This window comes from Vanacampus margaritifer, chromosome 13 (genome assembly GCF_051991255.1).
Source record: "Vanacampus margaritifer isolate UIUO_Vmar chromosome 13, RoL_Vmar_1.0, whole genome shotgun sequence".
Lineage (NCBI taxonomy): Eukaryota > Metazoa > Chordata > Actinopteri > Syngnathiformes > Syngnathidae > Vanacampus > Vanacampus margaritifer.
This window is the reverse complement of record NC_135444.1, coordinates 18668321-18682494: the sequence shown is the minus strand read 5'-3', so window position 1 is coordinate 18682494 and position 14174 is coordinate 18668321. Positions and strand designations below refer to the sequence as shown.

Sequence of the window (14174 nt, the reverse complement as noted above, 5' to 3'; positions counted from 1 at the left end):
TTTTATTGTTTGTGTTTGTGTCCATCCATGTGTGCCTGCGTCCATGCTCATGCCTCCATGTGTGCATGCAGGGGTGCGAGCTCATCCACCCGTGTGTATGTGTCTTTTACTCGGCTCAGGTGGCGAGCTAACAGGTGCGGCGGAGAAGATGGCAACTGCTGCCGAGGAGACGGACATCGACGCTGACGAGACAAACCAGCTACCGCTCGCCGAGGAGCTAAACATGAACAGAGGGGTGACCGATTTGGATGCCACAGCCAAGACGTCAGACCCCAACCGCTCGGACAACAAGGTAGCCAAATAAGCACGTGTTAGCTTGTATGCTAACCTAATGGACCTGTTATAATATAAAAAATACTTATTTCATTTATCATTTATTACACCCAGATGCTTAACTCATTCAAGCCCCAAAACGTATAAATACGTTTTTTTTATATTTTGTCCTTCACTCCCAAAAACGTATTTAGACGCTTTTTATGTTTTTTTTTATGCTAGACCATACAGAAGGTTTTGATGCAGCCTCTGAACTGAAAATAATGCTTAAAGCAATGCTAGTTATTACCAAAACACCCAGCTGGTGGCAGCAGAGTATAAGAGATCAACAAGCTCTTTTTGCCAGTGTTTTCGACAGGTTTGTGAATAATTATGTCACTTAGCTATATTCTAATGCTAATTGCTGCACAACGGAAACAGCTACTAATATACTTTTTTATTTCCTGATGAAAGAGGAGACTCTAATCCTTCTTCTGGCAGGCTGCATGTTTTTATAGCAGTGGAACCGAATATTCTGTGGACCTTGCAAAATCAGTCAAAATACAGTAAAACAGCCAGGAGCGAAGGGGGTTGCTTCAGTGAAAATGGCTGGGAGTGAATGAGTTAAAAACAAATCTGTTTTGGGGGAGTTATTTATGTCCATATTAAAGTATTTTTAAGATGATAATGATACTAATGTGTTCAATTAATTGATTTCTGGATTGCCCCATGCCGTGGTCATATTTATGAGTGAATTCCGATGATGTCATCCGCCACACACGTCCACGGAGTGCTGAATCTGTCTTCCTGCGCCTCGGTCAAATCCACCGAAATCGCTTACAAAACACCTGAGCCACCATTTAGACCTACTTTTTGCGAGTCTTAAATCTAGTCAACTTTTTTTTTGTCAGCAAATTGCGAGATGCCGAAATAAATTTTTTTGCCATCTAGTGGTTTGATCTGGTTCAGTGTGATACACCGAGATCACCTCGTACGTATTAAAATGTAACAGAAAAATGTATCATCTGTATTCTTGTTATTTCCTCCAAATCGATTGAAATAGAAGCTAACAAGCTGTAAGGCAACAACGCTTGGCAGACTTCCTTATGTAAAAAACAGAACTGGGGACAGAAATCGACGTTGACAGCATTACGACATTGAGCCGTTAAACAGTCTTTGGCTCTTAATAATGTAAGGTTTTATGAAAGTGCCTCTGAATAAATGCAGCTAGTGTGAAATCATGTAAACAAGGACGTCTGTGTAATGACTTCAATTTTCGTTTCATCGGGCCTATAACTGTGTGTTGCTACTCAACGTGCATAATAAAATTCAGATGGGAAACGTTAGGACAAGTTGGATAACGGGACTCAATTTGATGTTTGTGAGTTCTTGTGCGTCGTTCCGAACCACCTGCCCCCTGTGGGGTTCGAGTGCTTGGCTCACTTGGGGATTTCTCCGCTAGCGCATGAAAATAAAAGCAGCCTGGGTGCGCTGAAGTTCATCTTTACTCGTCAGCTCCCATCAAACCATCCCTCCGTGCACCATCATCAAATTACTTCCGAAGAGCCCGTGAATGGGCATCCGTCCTACTTGAGGGGGCTTGAAGGCGTCAAGTCAGGATGCTCCCACGGAAAAGTACCAAAACTGCTGCTACACGACAAAATTCTATCATCATTTAGGATTGTCTGCATTTTACATTTTGATTAAGCTTTAGTGTTTTTTTTTTTTTGTTAACATTTGAAAGTCGAGCGGTCCAAATGAATCGATTAATCGACAAGTAATCGATGATCAAATTAATCGGCAACTATTTTAATAATCGAGTAAACATTTGGAGCCATTTTATTTTATTTAAAATTGTCCAAATCCTCTGATTTTAGCATACCAACATATCATTTTTCACAGATTTCTGCAGTCCTTCATGAAAGAAGACGAATTATCTTCTGTAATGAATCAAAATAAGATATTTGCAAACATCTGTTTTTACTTTGGAAAGCAATGACCAAACCGGTAACATAGTATGACATCTAGCCCGCCCCCCCCACCCCCATATACAAATCCGAAGTACAAAAATGAATCAATGCTTAATAAACAGTAATGAGAGGAAAACAATGCTTTTGTAATACACTTTAACACCAAATTTAAATGAATCCGATTAGTCGATTAATCGATTGAATAATCGATAGATTAATCAATTCCAAAAATATTCGATAGTGACAACTCTATTTGAAAATGTTCTTCTGAACACTTCATCAAAAAGTGCTCCGACGAACTCAGGGAAGAAGAATGCGATTCTTATCCATGCTTATTGTAGCTGAATGAAGAGTCAGCAGCGACTTTCCATAACACTCGTCTTTATTTGGCGTTGCTACTTGCAGCGCTACTGCAGTGACCTATTTTCTCTGTGGGAACGTTTCTGATCTTCACATTTTTGATAAGAAATTCCTGTTATCATTTGCGAGACGCCTTCAAATAGAATTTCTAACTCATCGTCATTAACCCTTCTGTAGTAGCATCCGCAGTGGGGATGCAAATCAATATTATTCTAGTCCCCGTTTATGTTTGCAAAAATTGTGGTTACTCGTCGTATTAGCTGCTTTTGGCTTTTTCTCATCTACTTTGAGCATTTCCTCAAAAGTAGCTGATGAGATCAGGAAGGAGTCGTGTTAAACTGCAGTTCATGTCTCCAGTGTTTAAGTTCATCAATAATTCATTTTACATCCACAGATCAATTAGTCCACAGCAGAGTACAGTATTGGCTGATTGTGATTGGCTGCTGATTACTCCAGTGTACACCCAACCAGAGTCAGATCCAGGGCAGTTATCGTTGTAGCTATGGATGCCCAAAAAAACCCGATGAGTTTGTATTTAGTCACCGATTATTTTTGCGATTAGTCGATTAATCGGATCATATATAAATTGCAGCTTTGTTGCAATCAGATATCGGCATCATTAGCTTTCTAGTTTGAAGTGTATAAAACATGTGCAATCAAAAAAGAAAATCCGATTATCCTATTCTTTTGTTTAATCGATTACTATTGTTGTCAGTATCAATTTCAATTATTCATCTGTCAAAATAGGCTTTGCAACGAAACACACACACTTGATTTATATTTAATGATTTATATTTAAAGCATGTTTTCTGGCATCATCCATTTCCCAAGAGGAATTCTCCATCCAATTATTATTGCTATTAAACCCATTTCACTCCTTTTTTTTTTAACACCAGAGCGACTTCAAGGGAATATCATAATTACAGGTCAAAAAGCAAGGTGATATTTCTGTCTTCTCTAGTCCGGGAGAAGTTATTGTGCACTGACGTCTTGCCGTTTAATTGGATTTGTTTTCTTATAAATTGCTACTTTTAAGGGCTGCTCGATCTGTGATGCTGAATTTATTAACCCCACAGCACAGCTAACTCCCAATAGAAATGGGGCATACTTATCTTGAAATGAAACTCTGTGGCTCTCGAGGCCTGGCCCAGCTGTAGTTGAGTGGCGGCGGGGTTAGGGGGGCACCACCGCTGCCCCCTTGGTAAGGCCCCGCCGTCTGTGTTCCATTTTGGTCAACTTGCAATCAAATTTCACATTTATTTATTTATTTATTTATTTAAAATAATCACTCCAGCTAGCAAAGATGGCTGCCCTGCCCCGCTTCTAACTAAAAGGAGATCCCGCCCAGACTGGCCATCAATCATTTGCAACTCTGATGAGGCGCAACTCCGGTTTGCTTCTGTTGGCATCGTATGTCACCGGATTGGTGCTTAAAGTCGAGGCTCTCATTAAAATATCGTTCCGCAAGACGCCAGCACAGCATCGCAATTTGTCCACATTTGTTGTGATGTCAGATCAATTTAGATTTGGAAAAGTGTGGCCATCACTTCTGTCGCACAAATGATAATAGAGAGGGCTGAGTTTAAGAAATTGAGTAATCGATAGCGAAACGATTCCTTTTCGAGCATGATATCGATTTGTAAAACCATGAATAGATTATTTTAATATCTAAGTTATATAAGAAAATTTAATTTTAAAGTCAGATTTTTTTTTTTTGTTTCTTACTGTTTTCTTGAAATGTAATTGCTCACATGAATCTAAAAGTATTTTCTTACATTTATGAAAGACTTGACTTATTGCACTTTAATTTATATTTACAATTATTGATTAAGAATTCTAAAAACATTTTCATATCATCCATGCTTGTCAATGTTTGTGTAACACTGAACTCATTCACTCCCAGCCATTTTCACTGAAGTGACCCCCTTCGCTCCCGGCTGTTTTACTGGATTTTGACAGATTTTACAAGGCCCACAGAATATTGTGTTCTATTGCTATAAAAAACATAGAACCTACCAAAAGAAAAATATTAGAGTCTCTTCTTTCATCAGGAAAAAAGTATATTTCTATCAGTTTCCGTTTTGCAGCAATTATCATTAGAATAAAGCTAAATGTAATCATTCACAAATCTATTTAGAATTGTGAATAAATTAGCTTTTTTTCCAACATGGCCCTGGTTGATCTCTTTTGCTCTTCTGCCACCTGCTGGTCGTTTATGTAATAACTACCATTTCTTCAACCGTTCTTTGCTGTTGACAGGCTGCATCAAAGCCTTCTGTATGCTCTGGCATTAAAAAACAAACAAACATTGGGGGAAAACGTATAAATACGTCTTTGGGACACGTCAAACGTTTAAAGTTTTTGGGGAGCAAATGAGTTAAGTGAATATAACACGTGTTACTTTCACTAATAAATAAATAATTTAACTAGTTACCGCCTCTGGAAAATTTAATTTGGAATTTAATGTTGAGGGTTTTTTTTCCATGTCCTTGATATTAAGAAGAATTGATGTTCCATGATTAATCCACATTGGGTTGAACTGAAGTGAATCGAATCAGGAAACATTGAAATTGAATGGAACTCTTGTGAATCGAAATCGAATCGATTGAGGAAATTGGAATCGATACCCAACCCTAATAATAAAGCAATGCCGAAAGGCGGAGCACAGGAACAACAATAATTGGAAGACTAAAACATGTCAGTCTATTTTCTTGTCTTCTGTTTACCCATATTACTTCAGCCCACGGGTTTTTTTCAGAGGAGGAAAAGTGTGAGAATCTCTGCCGCGCTATTTCTAATGTAGCTACTCGAGCTAACGACAAGCTAACATGCAATGTTTTTGTTCCATTGCGACAGATTTACGAAGAAGCCCCCTTGCTGATTTCCAGCCCCCGCTTGCTGCTCCCGGCGTCGAGCGTGCTCTCACCGGCCACGCCTTTGTCCGTTCACCATCAGATGCAACTTCTCCAGCAGCAACTTCAGCAGCAACAGCAGCAAACGCAAGTCGCTGTGGCGCAGGTGGGTTGGCCGCACGCAAACACATTGCATTGGATTTTTTTTTTGGGGGGGGGGCAACTGGAAACTAATCGCACACTTCTGAAGTTGTCATTTACACTCTAATTGAAACAAGTTAAAAATAAATGACTGCCCTTCCCTAATTATGATTGTTGAGAGAATGAAGATGCCCCGCCCCTTTTTAGTGCTATCTTTCAGTCTAAAAAATGATTTTGAGCACATTAAACCCTATCCTGATAACATGTCAGTAAATAACGCGTCCTCATGTAATGATGACATTAACATGATTTAAATTTTAAAAAAAAGTGGCATGAGTCAATTTGACTCATATCTGAGCTGTTTAAGCATTTATACATTTGTATGATTTGATTTTTCCGCTCATGCCCACATTGTGACTCACTTTTGCTTTATTGATTTTTATTTTTTTATTTTTTTTGCGGAAGGGGAATCAATATATCAATCAACAGAAATGCAAAAGTCCCAAACGGAAACACTTTTAAGCTCTGCTCAGTTTTGCTGACGCTTGTAAAAACTTGTAGTCAAAGTTTTTAATCAGGCTAAAAAGGAAAAAAGGTTCATCCCCCAAAAATATATATTCTGTATATTTGGCAGAAGTTACTGCATTACGTGCTTGTTTTTATTTCAGGTCATGTGCTCTGCAGTACAAAAAATCTAACCACATACATTCATATAAAAAATTTAAAGATTAACAAGCAATTCAAATAAAAAAAACAATCACATTTGGAGATTTGAAAGCATTTTTGTTGGAAAATGTCTTCTTTTTTTCCCCATTAGTTTTGGTTAACAAAATTGCTTTCTGACTGGATTCCCTCAAAAAAGAGTTAAACAGCTGCAGTTGATTCAGAAAGTTGCAGTACACAAGTTAACATTCAAGGAGAAACAGCTGGGATGATACAAGTTAGGGCTGGGAATCTTTGACTGTCTCACGATTCGATTCCGATTTTTTGGGTCTGCGATTCGATCCAGAATGGATTTTTCGATTGAGAACGATTTTGGATTCAAAATGATTCGATTGACAATGATTTTTGCTTCAATCTATAGATGTGCAAGGAATTGTAATGATCTACTCCAGTCTGACTCGCTAATGCTAATTAGCGCGCTACTCGCGGCGCTTTTATCACTCAAAAGAACGTCTCCACGCTGGAAAAAAAAAACGACTTTTATTGGAATAACTTGATCGTGACTTTTTTCTTCTGCTCGCTAATGTGGCTACAACTTAACAGTGTATCAGACCGCGTGGAACCACACTGCCCCTCAGTGGCCAAACCGGGTACAACATGAACAGCGCTCCAAATAAAGGCACACACAGACAAAGGCAAGACAGTATAAAATAATTTCAATAAAATCGATTTTGGGACATTTAAAATCGATTCTGAATCGTACTAAATGAGAAGCGATTTTTTTGGGCACACCCCCAATACAAGTACAAGAGACACACCAAATACCACCATAAGCAAAAATGTGGATATAACAGACAATGTGGAAAAAATCAGGTAAAGCAAAAGTATAACAAGAATGAAAAGTGCCCTGCTAAAAAATCCATATGCAACTCATGCAGTAAAGTAGGACATTGGAGAAGAACGTGTCGGAATAAAAAAGCAGCGAGTGAGGTAACAGAGCGGCTGCAGTTATATTTTCTTGGCGCCGTGAGAAAAGCAGACAGGTCTTCGGAGCAATGGGCCGTCAAGTTGTAAGTGGGCTCGACACCGGCGGAATCCAAAATGGACACGGGGGCTGATGTGAACATCAGGCGTGACGAGGCCTTCCCACTCGCTCGTCCTCAAAACGCTGCTGCAGCTTGCAATACAACATGAAGAATTTTTTTCATGTTCTGGAATATAATCCAAAAGACGGGTAGACGCCGCGACTCTTGTGAGAGCATTTTGTTGTTTTCGGTTGCCTACAGCCATTAAAAAGGTATGCGTTTGTAAACGAGCCTCCTTTGCCGGCATTTACAACTCTAATGGATCTGTGCCGTAAAATTGCGAATGACTCTTTCAAGTAGTTCTGGTTCCTTTGATTGCTCTGCCATTACTTGAGTAACTGTGGTAATTGTTGGGCTAAAGCTTTGGGTCAAAGTGAGATGCATTCCTACTATTGAAAAAAAAAAGACATGTTGAAATGTCTTTAACGACAGAATGTTGTTACTCGTTAAGTGTTATCGTTAAGCGAAACTCATTAATGTTTTTTTATTTATTTTTTTTTTTTCTGGAGAGCTCAGTATTGTTCATTCGGTAATTTTACCGATTTGACATGTCATCATCATTGCTCTCTTTTTTTTAATTTATTTTTTTATTTTTTATTTTTTTTTGTATGTGTATTCATTAGTTCACCTAAAACCTATTAAAAAAATCCCATACCGTTCACCTAAACCGAACACTTCCAGCCAGAGTCGTGAGGCCGTCAGGAGACCTGAGGAAGGACCAAAGAAAGATAAAAAAAAAAATTAATGGTTTTGAATTGTATCCAAATTCTTTATCAAAACTAAGATCATGTCCTAACTTCTGGTTGCTAAGCTAAAACATAGCGAGAAGAACGGAATGTTACCACGGCTCGAGAGCTTCTCGATCGCCGTGACTGAAGCTTCATAAAAGGAAGGGCTGACAGCGGTTTCTCGCCCGCTGGGTACCGAGCGAGGGTACGGAGAGAAAGAAAAGAAAGATGGAATTTAGATGTTTCTGGGGTTGGTGAAGGACTCTGGTTGGTGGCGTGGTGGGTGGTGTCTGGTCCGTGCTGGATTTCACTTTCCTTTCTTTTCTTTAGTCCTTCCTCGGGTCTCCTGACGGCCTCACGGCTCTGACTGGAAGTGTTCGGTTTAGGTGAACGGTATGCGATTTTTTGATAGGTTTTAGGTGAACTAATGAATACACACTCACATGCACATACTCACCCACATACAAAAAAATAAAAATAAAATAAAAAAGAGAGAGCAATGATGATGCCATGTCAAATCGGTAAAATTACCGAATGAACAATACTGAGCTCTCCAGAATTTTTTTTTTTTTTAAAAGAAAAGAAAAGAAAGATGGAGCTTGAGCATCGCCCGTTCTTTGCCAGGTTTGCGTTGGTTCATATTTAATCATATCTGCCCTTAATTGCGCCAGAATTTTCTTACGGTGTTTCAATTCTCTGTGGTGATTGTTATGTTGCACATTTGAGCTACTTAAGCTAGCTAGAGTGTTCGGATTGTTAAGTAGGCGTCGCGTGACACATTTTCAACCCCTATGAAGACCTTCAGGTATGATTTCAATTCATCATCAAATCAACCTTGCTGATTTCCCAAAGGATTTTTTTTCAGCCTGTCAAAGCCTTTGTCGCTCTTTCTTCTTTCTGTGTCTGTATTAATTGGTACGTTCTGACATCTTACCAAGTCATTTTCAACCAGCTTTGTAGCTTTCAAGGATTATTTTATCTTTTCAGCGCAAGAGTGCCACTAATGATGTCGACTTCTCTCCAAAATGAGGACGTTCACGTAGCAAATATTGATTTCATATCAGGTTTTTTTTGGGGGGGGGGGGGAGCTCAGTATTGTTCATTCGGTAATTTTACCGATTTGACATGTCATCATCATTGCTCTCTTTTTTTTTTTGTATGTGCGTGTGTGTGTGTATTCATTAGTTCACCTAAAACCTATTAAAAAATCCCAAACCGTTCACCGAAACCGAACACTTCCAGCCAGAGTCGTGAGGCCGTCAGGAGACCCGAGGAAGGACCAAAGAAAGGAAAGTTTTTTCTTCATCTGATTGTGGATTCTTTTCTTCCTTGTGAAGGTTCACCTCTTGAAAGACCAGCTGAGTGCCGAGGCCACGGCTCGACTGGAGGCGCAGGCTCGGGTTCACCAGCTACTGCTGCAAAACAAAGACCTGCTGCAGCACATCTCGCTGCTGGTTAAACAGATCCAGGAATTGGAGACCAAAATCACTGGACCCAACTCCCGTAAGGAAAACTTCAAACACACGTTTTTCATTGCTTCGCTGATGGCAGTTTCACACTTCATGGTTTCCAGGCGTCGTTTTTTTTTTTTTTTTTGTGAGAATATGCCGAATATTACTGATGTGTTGCTAATTATTTGCTGACCCGACAGTGGCTGCCTATGAAGTCATTGCAAAATTAGTTGTGCAATATAACAATATAAATTGTCTACGGTACGATATAACGGTATATCGTTTAGGGCTGTTGATCAATTCAGTTGTGTCCACCTAAAAAATTGGCCGACACAAAAATGGATGCCTCGAAACTTTGAATTAATAATTTTAAAACTGTATTTGCCCAAAACCAATGTTGCGTGTTTCCGCACAGACATTAGTTTTTTTTTCATTAAAAAAACATTTGCGATACAGTCATTAGTGGTTGACCGATGTTTTTTCAAGGCCGATACCGATCATTAATAGTCAAGAAGACTAATAACCGATATTTCAAGCCGATATTCATTTGTAGTAAAAGAAAAAATATTAGCGTTAAAAAAAAAAACTTTTTCTTTTAATTTTTAACATATAAAGAATTGACAGCTTTGTTTAAAAATATCGGCCTTCCGATTTGTAAAATGCCGATATTTGTCAAAAATGCCAAACATCGGCACCGACAATCGACTCGACCGATCCCTAACGGGAGCACGCGTGAAATGTCATCTGACGCCGCTCACGTCTTATCTTCCTCTGTTCTTCGCTTGTCAGTGGGATCGCAGGACAGTTTGTTGGAGATCACCTTCCGGTCCACGGTGCCCCCAGTCATCTGTGACCCGACAACCCCGAAACCGGAGGTGTCCGCCCTCAACCTACCCCACGACGGGACCGTCAACGCATTTGCATCCAACGGGAATCTGGGAAGCCCGCTAGGTAGGGAGCAACATGTTCTCAAATTGGAATGTTTTCGTTTTCTCCCGGGACCCCCGGGGCCTCCGCTACCCCCCCTCTCCTCGCCTCCTCCTCCTCTCAAAACAAACAAACCCGAGGTGACGGAGATGCCGGAAGACACGGCAAAATTATCGCCCCGCGACGCCGAATCACGGAGCCGCCGAGACTTTGCTAGTTTTTGGGAGTCGGGCATCGTCTCCGAGTACGAGTCCGACACGGACGACAGTGATGAGAGGGAGGATGAAGGTGAGGAAGAGGAGGAGGCCATGGAATTCTTTGGTTGGGGGACTGAGGCGGAGACCTTGAGGCTGCTAAATGTTTTTAACAAACGGGTAACTCCCGACTGTCGGGGAGATGAAATAGCAGTGTAAGACTTCAGAGATGTTTTTTTTGTTCTCTTATCCCCAACCACTTCATAGATAAGACGTGCCATGGACTCTCTGCTACACAAACACGTTTATTTGTTTACCAATTATTTGCAGTACACTTGAATATTGTTTCCTTTTCTTCATACAAGGTCCTGTCCAACGTATTTAAATACGTTCGAACATACTCGCTTATACGTTTGAACGTACTTGTAGGCTAAATGCTACAAACGTAGCATATTTTCTCATAATGCACATGCACGAGTGAAAAAATACGTTTTGGTCCACATTATACCAATACGCTAGAAAATTAAGTAAAAAAAAATGTATTTGGAACTTTTGTGATTTATTGTTATGATCTGCAGTGCATAATTTAGGTTCAGCCATTTTTTCCCATAATGCCAGGGGTATTGACTTGCGTAATATCCCCTTGGCATTGTGGGAAAATAAGCTGTTATTAAGCCTACAATTTTGTTTGACCATATTTGCGGGTATGTTTGAACGTATTTGCGGGTACGTTCGAAAGTATTAGCGAGTATGTTCGAAAGTATTTGCAAGTATGTTCGAAAGTATTTGCGGGTACGTTTGAACGTATTTGCGGGTATGTTTGAACGTATTTGCGGGTACGTTCAAAAGTATTTGCAAGTATGTTCGAAAGTATTTGCAAATATGTTCAAAAGTATTTGCGGGTACGTTTGAACGTATTTGCGGGTATGTTTGAACGTATTTGCGGGTATGTTTGAATGTATTTGCGTGTACGTTTGAACGTATTTGCGGGTATGTTTGAACGGATTTGCGGGTACGTTTGAACGTATTTGCAAGTATGTTCGAAAGTATTTGCAAGTACGTTCGAAAGTATTTGCAAGTACGTTCGAAAGTATTTGCAAGTACGTTCGAAAGTATTTGCAAGTACGTTCGAAAGTATTTGCAAGTATGTTTGAACGTATTTGCGGGTATGTTTGAACGTATTTGCGGGTACGTTTGAACGTATTTGCAAGTATGTTCGAAAGTATTTGCAAGTACGTTCGAAAGTATTTGCAAGTATGTTCGAAAGTATTTGCAAGTATGTTCAAAAGTATTTGCGGGTATGTTTGAACGTATTTGCGGGTATGTTTGAACGTATTTGCGGGTACGTTTGAACGTATTTGCGGGTACGTTCGAAAGTATTTGCAAGTACGTTCGAAAGTATTTGCAAGTATGTTCGAAAGTATTTGCAAGTATGTTCGAAAGTATTTGCAAGTACGTTTGAACGTATTTGCAACTACGTTCGAAAGTATTTGCGGGTACGTTTGAACGTATTTGCGCGTATGTTCGAAAGTATTTGCAAGTACGTTTGAACGTATTTGCGGGTACGTTTGAACGTATTTGCGGATATGTTTGAACGTATTTGCAAGTATGTTCGAAAGTATTTGCAAGTATGTTTGAAAGTATTTGCGGGTACGTTCGAACACATTTGCGGGTACGTTTGAAGGTATTTGCGAGTATGTTCAAAAGTATTTGCATACGTTCGAACGTACTCGCCGGTCAAAAATGTTTGCTGAAGTTACACGCTTCTGTAGTTTAAGCCAGATATTTAATTGTAATTTGTTTGCCAATGCCGTGGTATTTTGTGCAGCACCACCCATCTACAGGGGGGTACAAAAGTAGGTATGCTTTTATAAAAAGAGAAAACGCGTATAATACTTATTGTGTATCAAAACGAAAAAATTAAAATAAAATAAAAACATTCATCATTAATGTCAGTAATTTTATCGATGTGATTCAATATCATATGATCCTACTTTTACACCCCCCCCCCCCCCACCCCGTACAATAAAATTGTGATAACTTGGTTTGAACCAACTGACAGTCAAATAAAAGTGCATCAAATTCTAAATGAAAAATAAATAATATTGAAGAAATGCCGGTTGACTCTTTCATATAATAAGCATTGAAATAATCGTGAAGATCTTCTAACGATGGGAACAAAGCAACAAAATAATTTCTTAAGAGAATAGTTGGAGTCGCTTCTACTTCGCCATTGATGACCACCTTTGAGATGCTCATGCACTCCCCAGTGACCCGATGGATCAGACAAGACGGTGAACTATGAAATGACGGAATAAATTATTGATCCGGTGACTCTAATAATTGGAACCAAATTGCTTCCTGTCCTTGTGAACCCATTTCATTTCTTTGCGAGACTTTTCCTGACCTCGACTAGTCAGCATACAAACTAGACCGTTTCTCCTGCGGTAGAGAATATGAATATTGCATGATTGGGATCACACATAAGTGTAGTGGTAAATTTGGCTTTGGTTCAGTACCCACTCAGTGATGGTATGAATTAAGGATAGATTTTGACAAATATCAGCATCTGCCTTTTTACGAATCCGAAAGGCCGATAAAGTTGGTATCTCGGTGGATGCCTGCGAACGTAGCGAATATAGGATTTTCATCAGGATTTGTAAGATGTTCACAGACGGTTTTTTATTTGTCTCAAAGACATTTCGAACATATTCAGACAATTTTTCACTGTCTGTGAAGCTCTTTTGAAACCTTTTACGAACCCTGACGAAAACCCCAAATTAGCTTACATTCACATGCATTTGTCGCTCAGTGAGATACAGGCAAATTTATCGATTTATGGATTTATTAAAATTTCTACTTTATAAAAAAATATGCTGACACTGGGAACTCCCTACACTTTTTATTTAAAATAAATAAAAATACATTAAGAAATTATGTTGAAATTTTGGAAAACTATTTACAGTGGAAAACTTTTACTATTTACTTGCTTAATTTTTAATTTATCCTAACACATGCTGATGACCCTGGAAGCTTCCTGCAATTTGTGTTATAATTTTTAAACAAAGGTGTCAATTTTTTGTATGTTTAAAATTAAAAGATGTTAATATTTTCTCTTTTACTACAAATGAATATCGGCTTGAAATATCTGTTATCGGTCTCCTTGACTACTAATAATCGGTATCGGTATCAACCTTGAAAAAAACATATTGTCTGTCCCCACTTTTATACAACTGGAATTCTGGAATTCTCCATGTTTAGGTTTTCTGGTTAGCTCCTAATATATGATTTTTTAGTTGGTTAATGAATTGTTATTGGGAAGTGATGTGTTACTGACATGAAATCAGAGCGCCATTACTGTAATGATATTTTCTTTTCAGAGAACTGAGGTTAAGCATCAGAGGTTACGCTCGCTTTAATTAGAGTCTAAGATGTGATACGGTTGCATTGTGGTCTGCTTGGACCGAAGTCAGCCGTTGATTGGAAGGCAATAAAAGTTGGAATTTACTGAAGCATTTGCAACGAGGCTTAATTATAGCTTGGCTGTAAAC

General features: G+C 39.1%; 1 protein-coding gene across 2 annotated transcripts in view; it reads left to right on the top strand.

Annotated features, from left to right (window-relative positions):
* The window catches only part of LOC144063013 (carboxyl-terminal PDZ ligand of neuronal nitric oxide synthase protein-like), a 60961-nt gene that overhangs the window by 35659 nt on the left and 11128 nt on the right, over positions 1–14174 (top strand). Inside the window, exons 7-10 of one of the 2 annotated variants that reach the window (XM_077584902.1) lie at positions 120–292; positions 5439–5600; positions 9389–9554; positions 10292–10453. In XM_077584902.1, coding sequence (XP_077441028.1) covers positions 120–292; positions 5439–5600; positions 9389–9554; positions 10292–10453 — 663 coding nt within the window. Of the gene's footprint in view, positions 1–71; positions 293–5438; positions 5601–9388; positions 9555–10291; positions 10454–14174 lie in introns of both variants that reach the window. The other variant, XM_077584901.1, reaches the window with a different exon arrangement.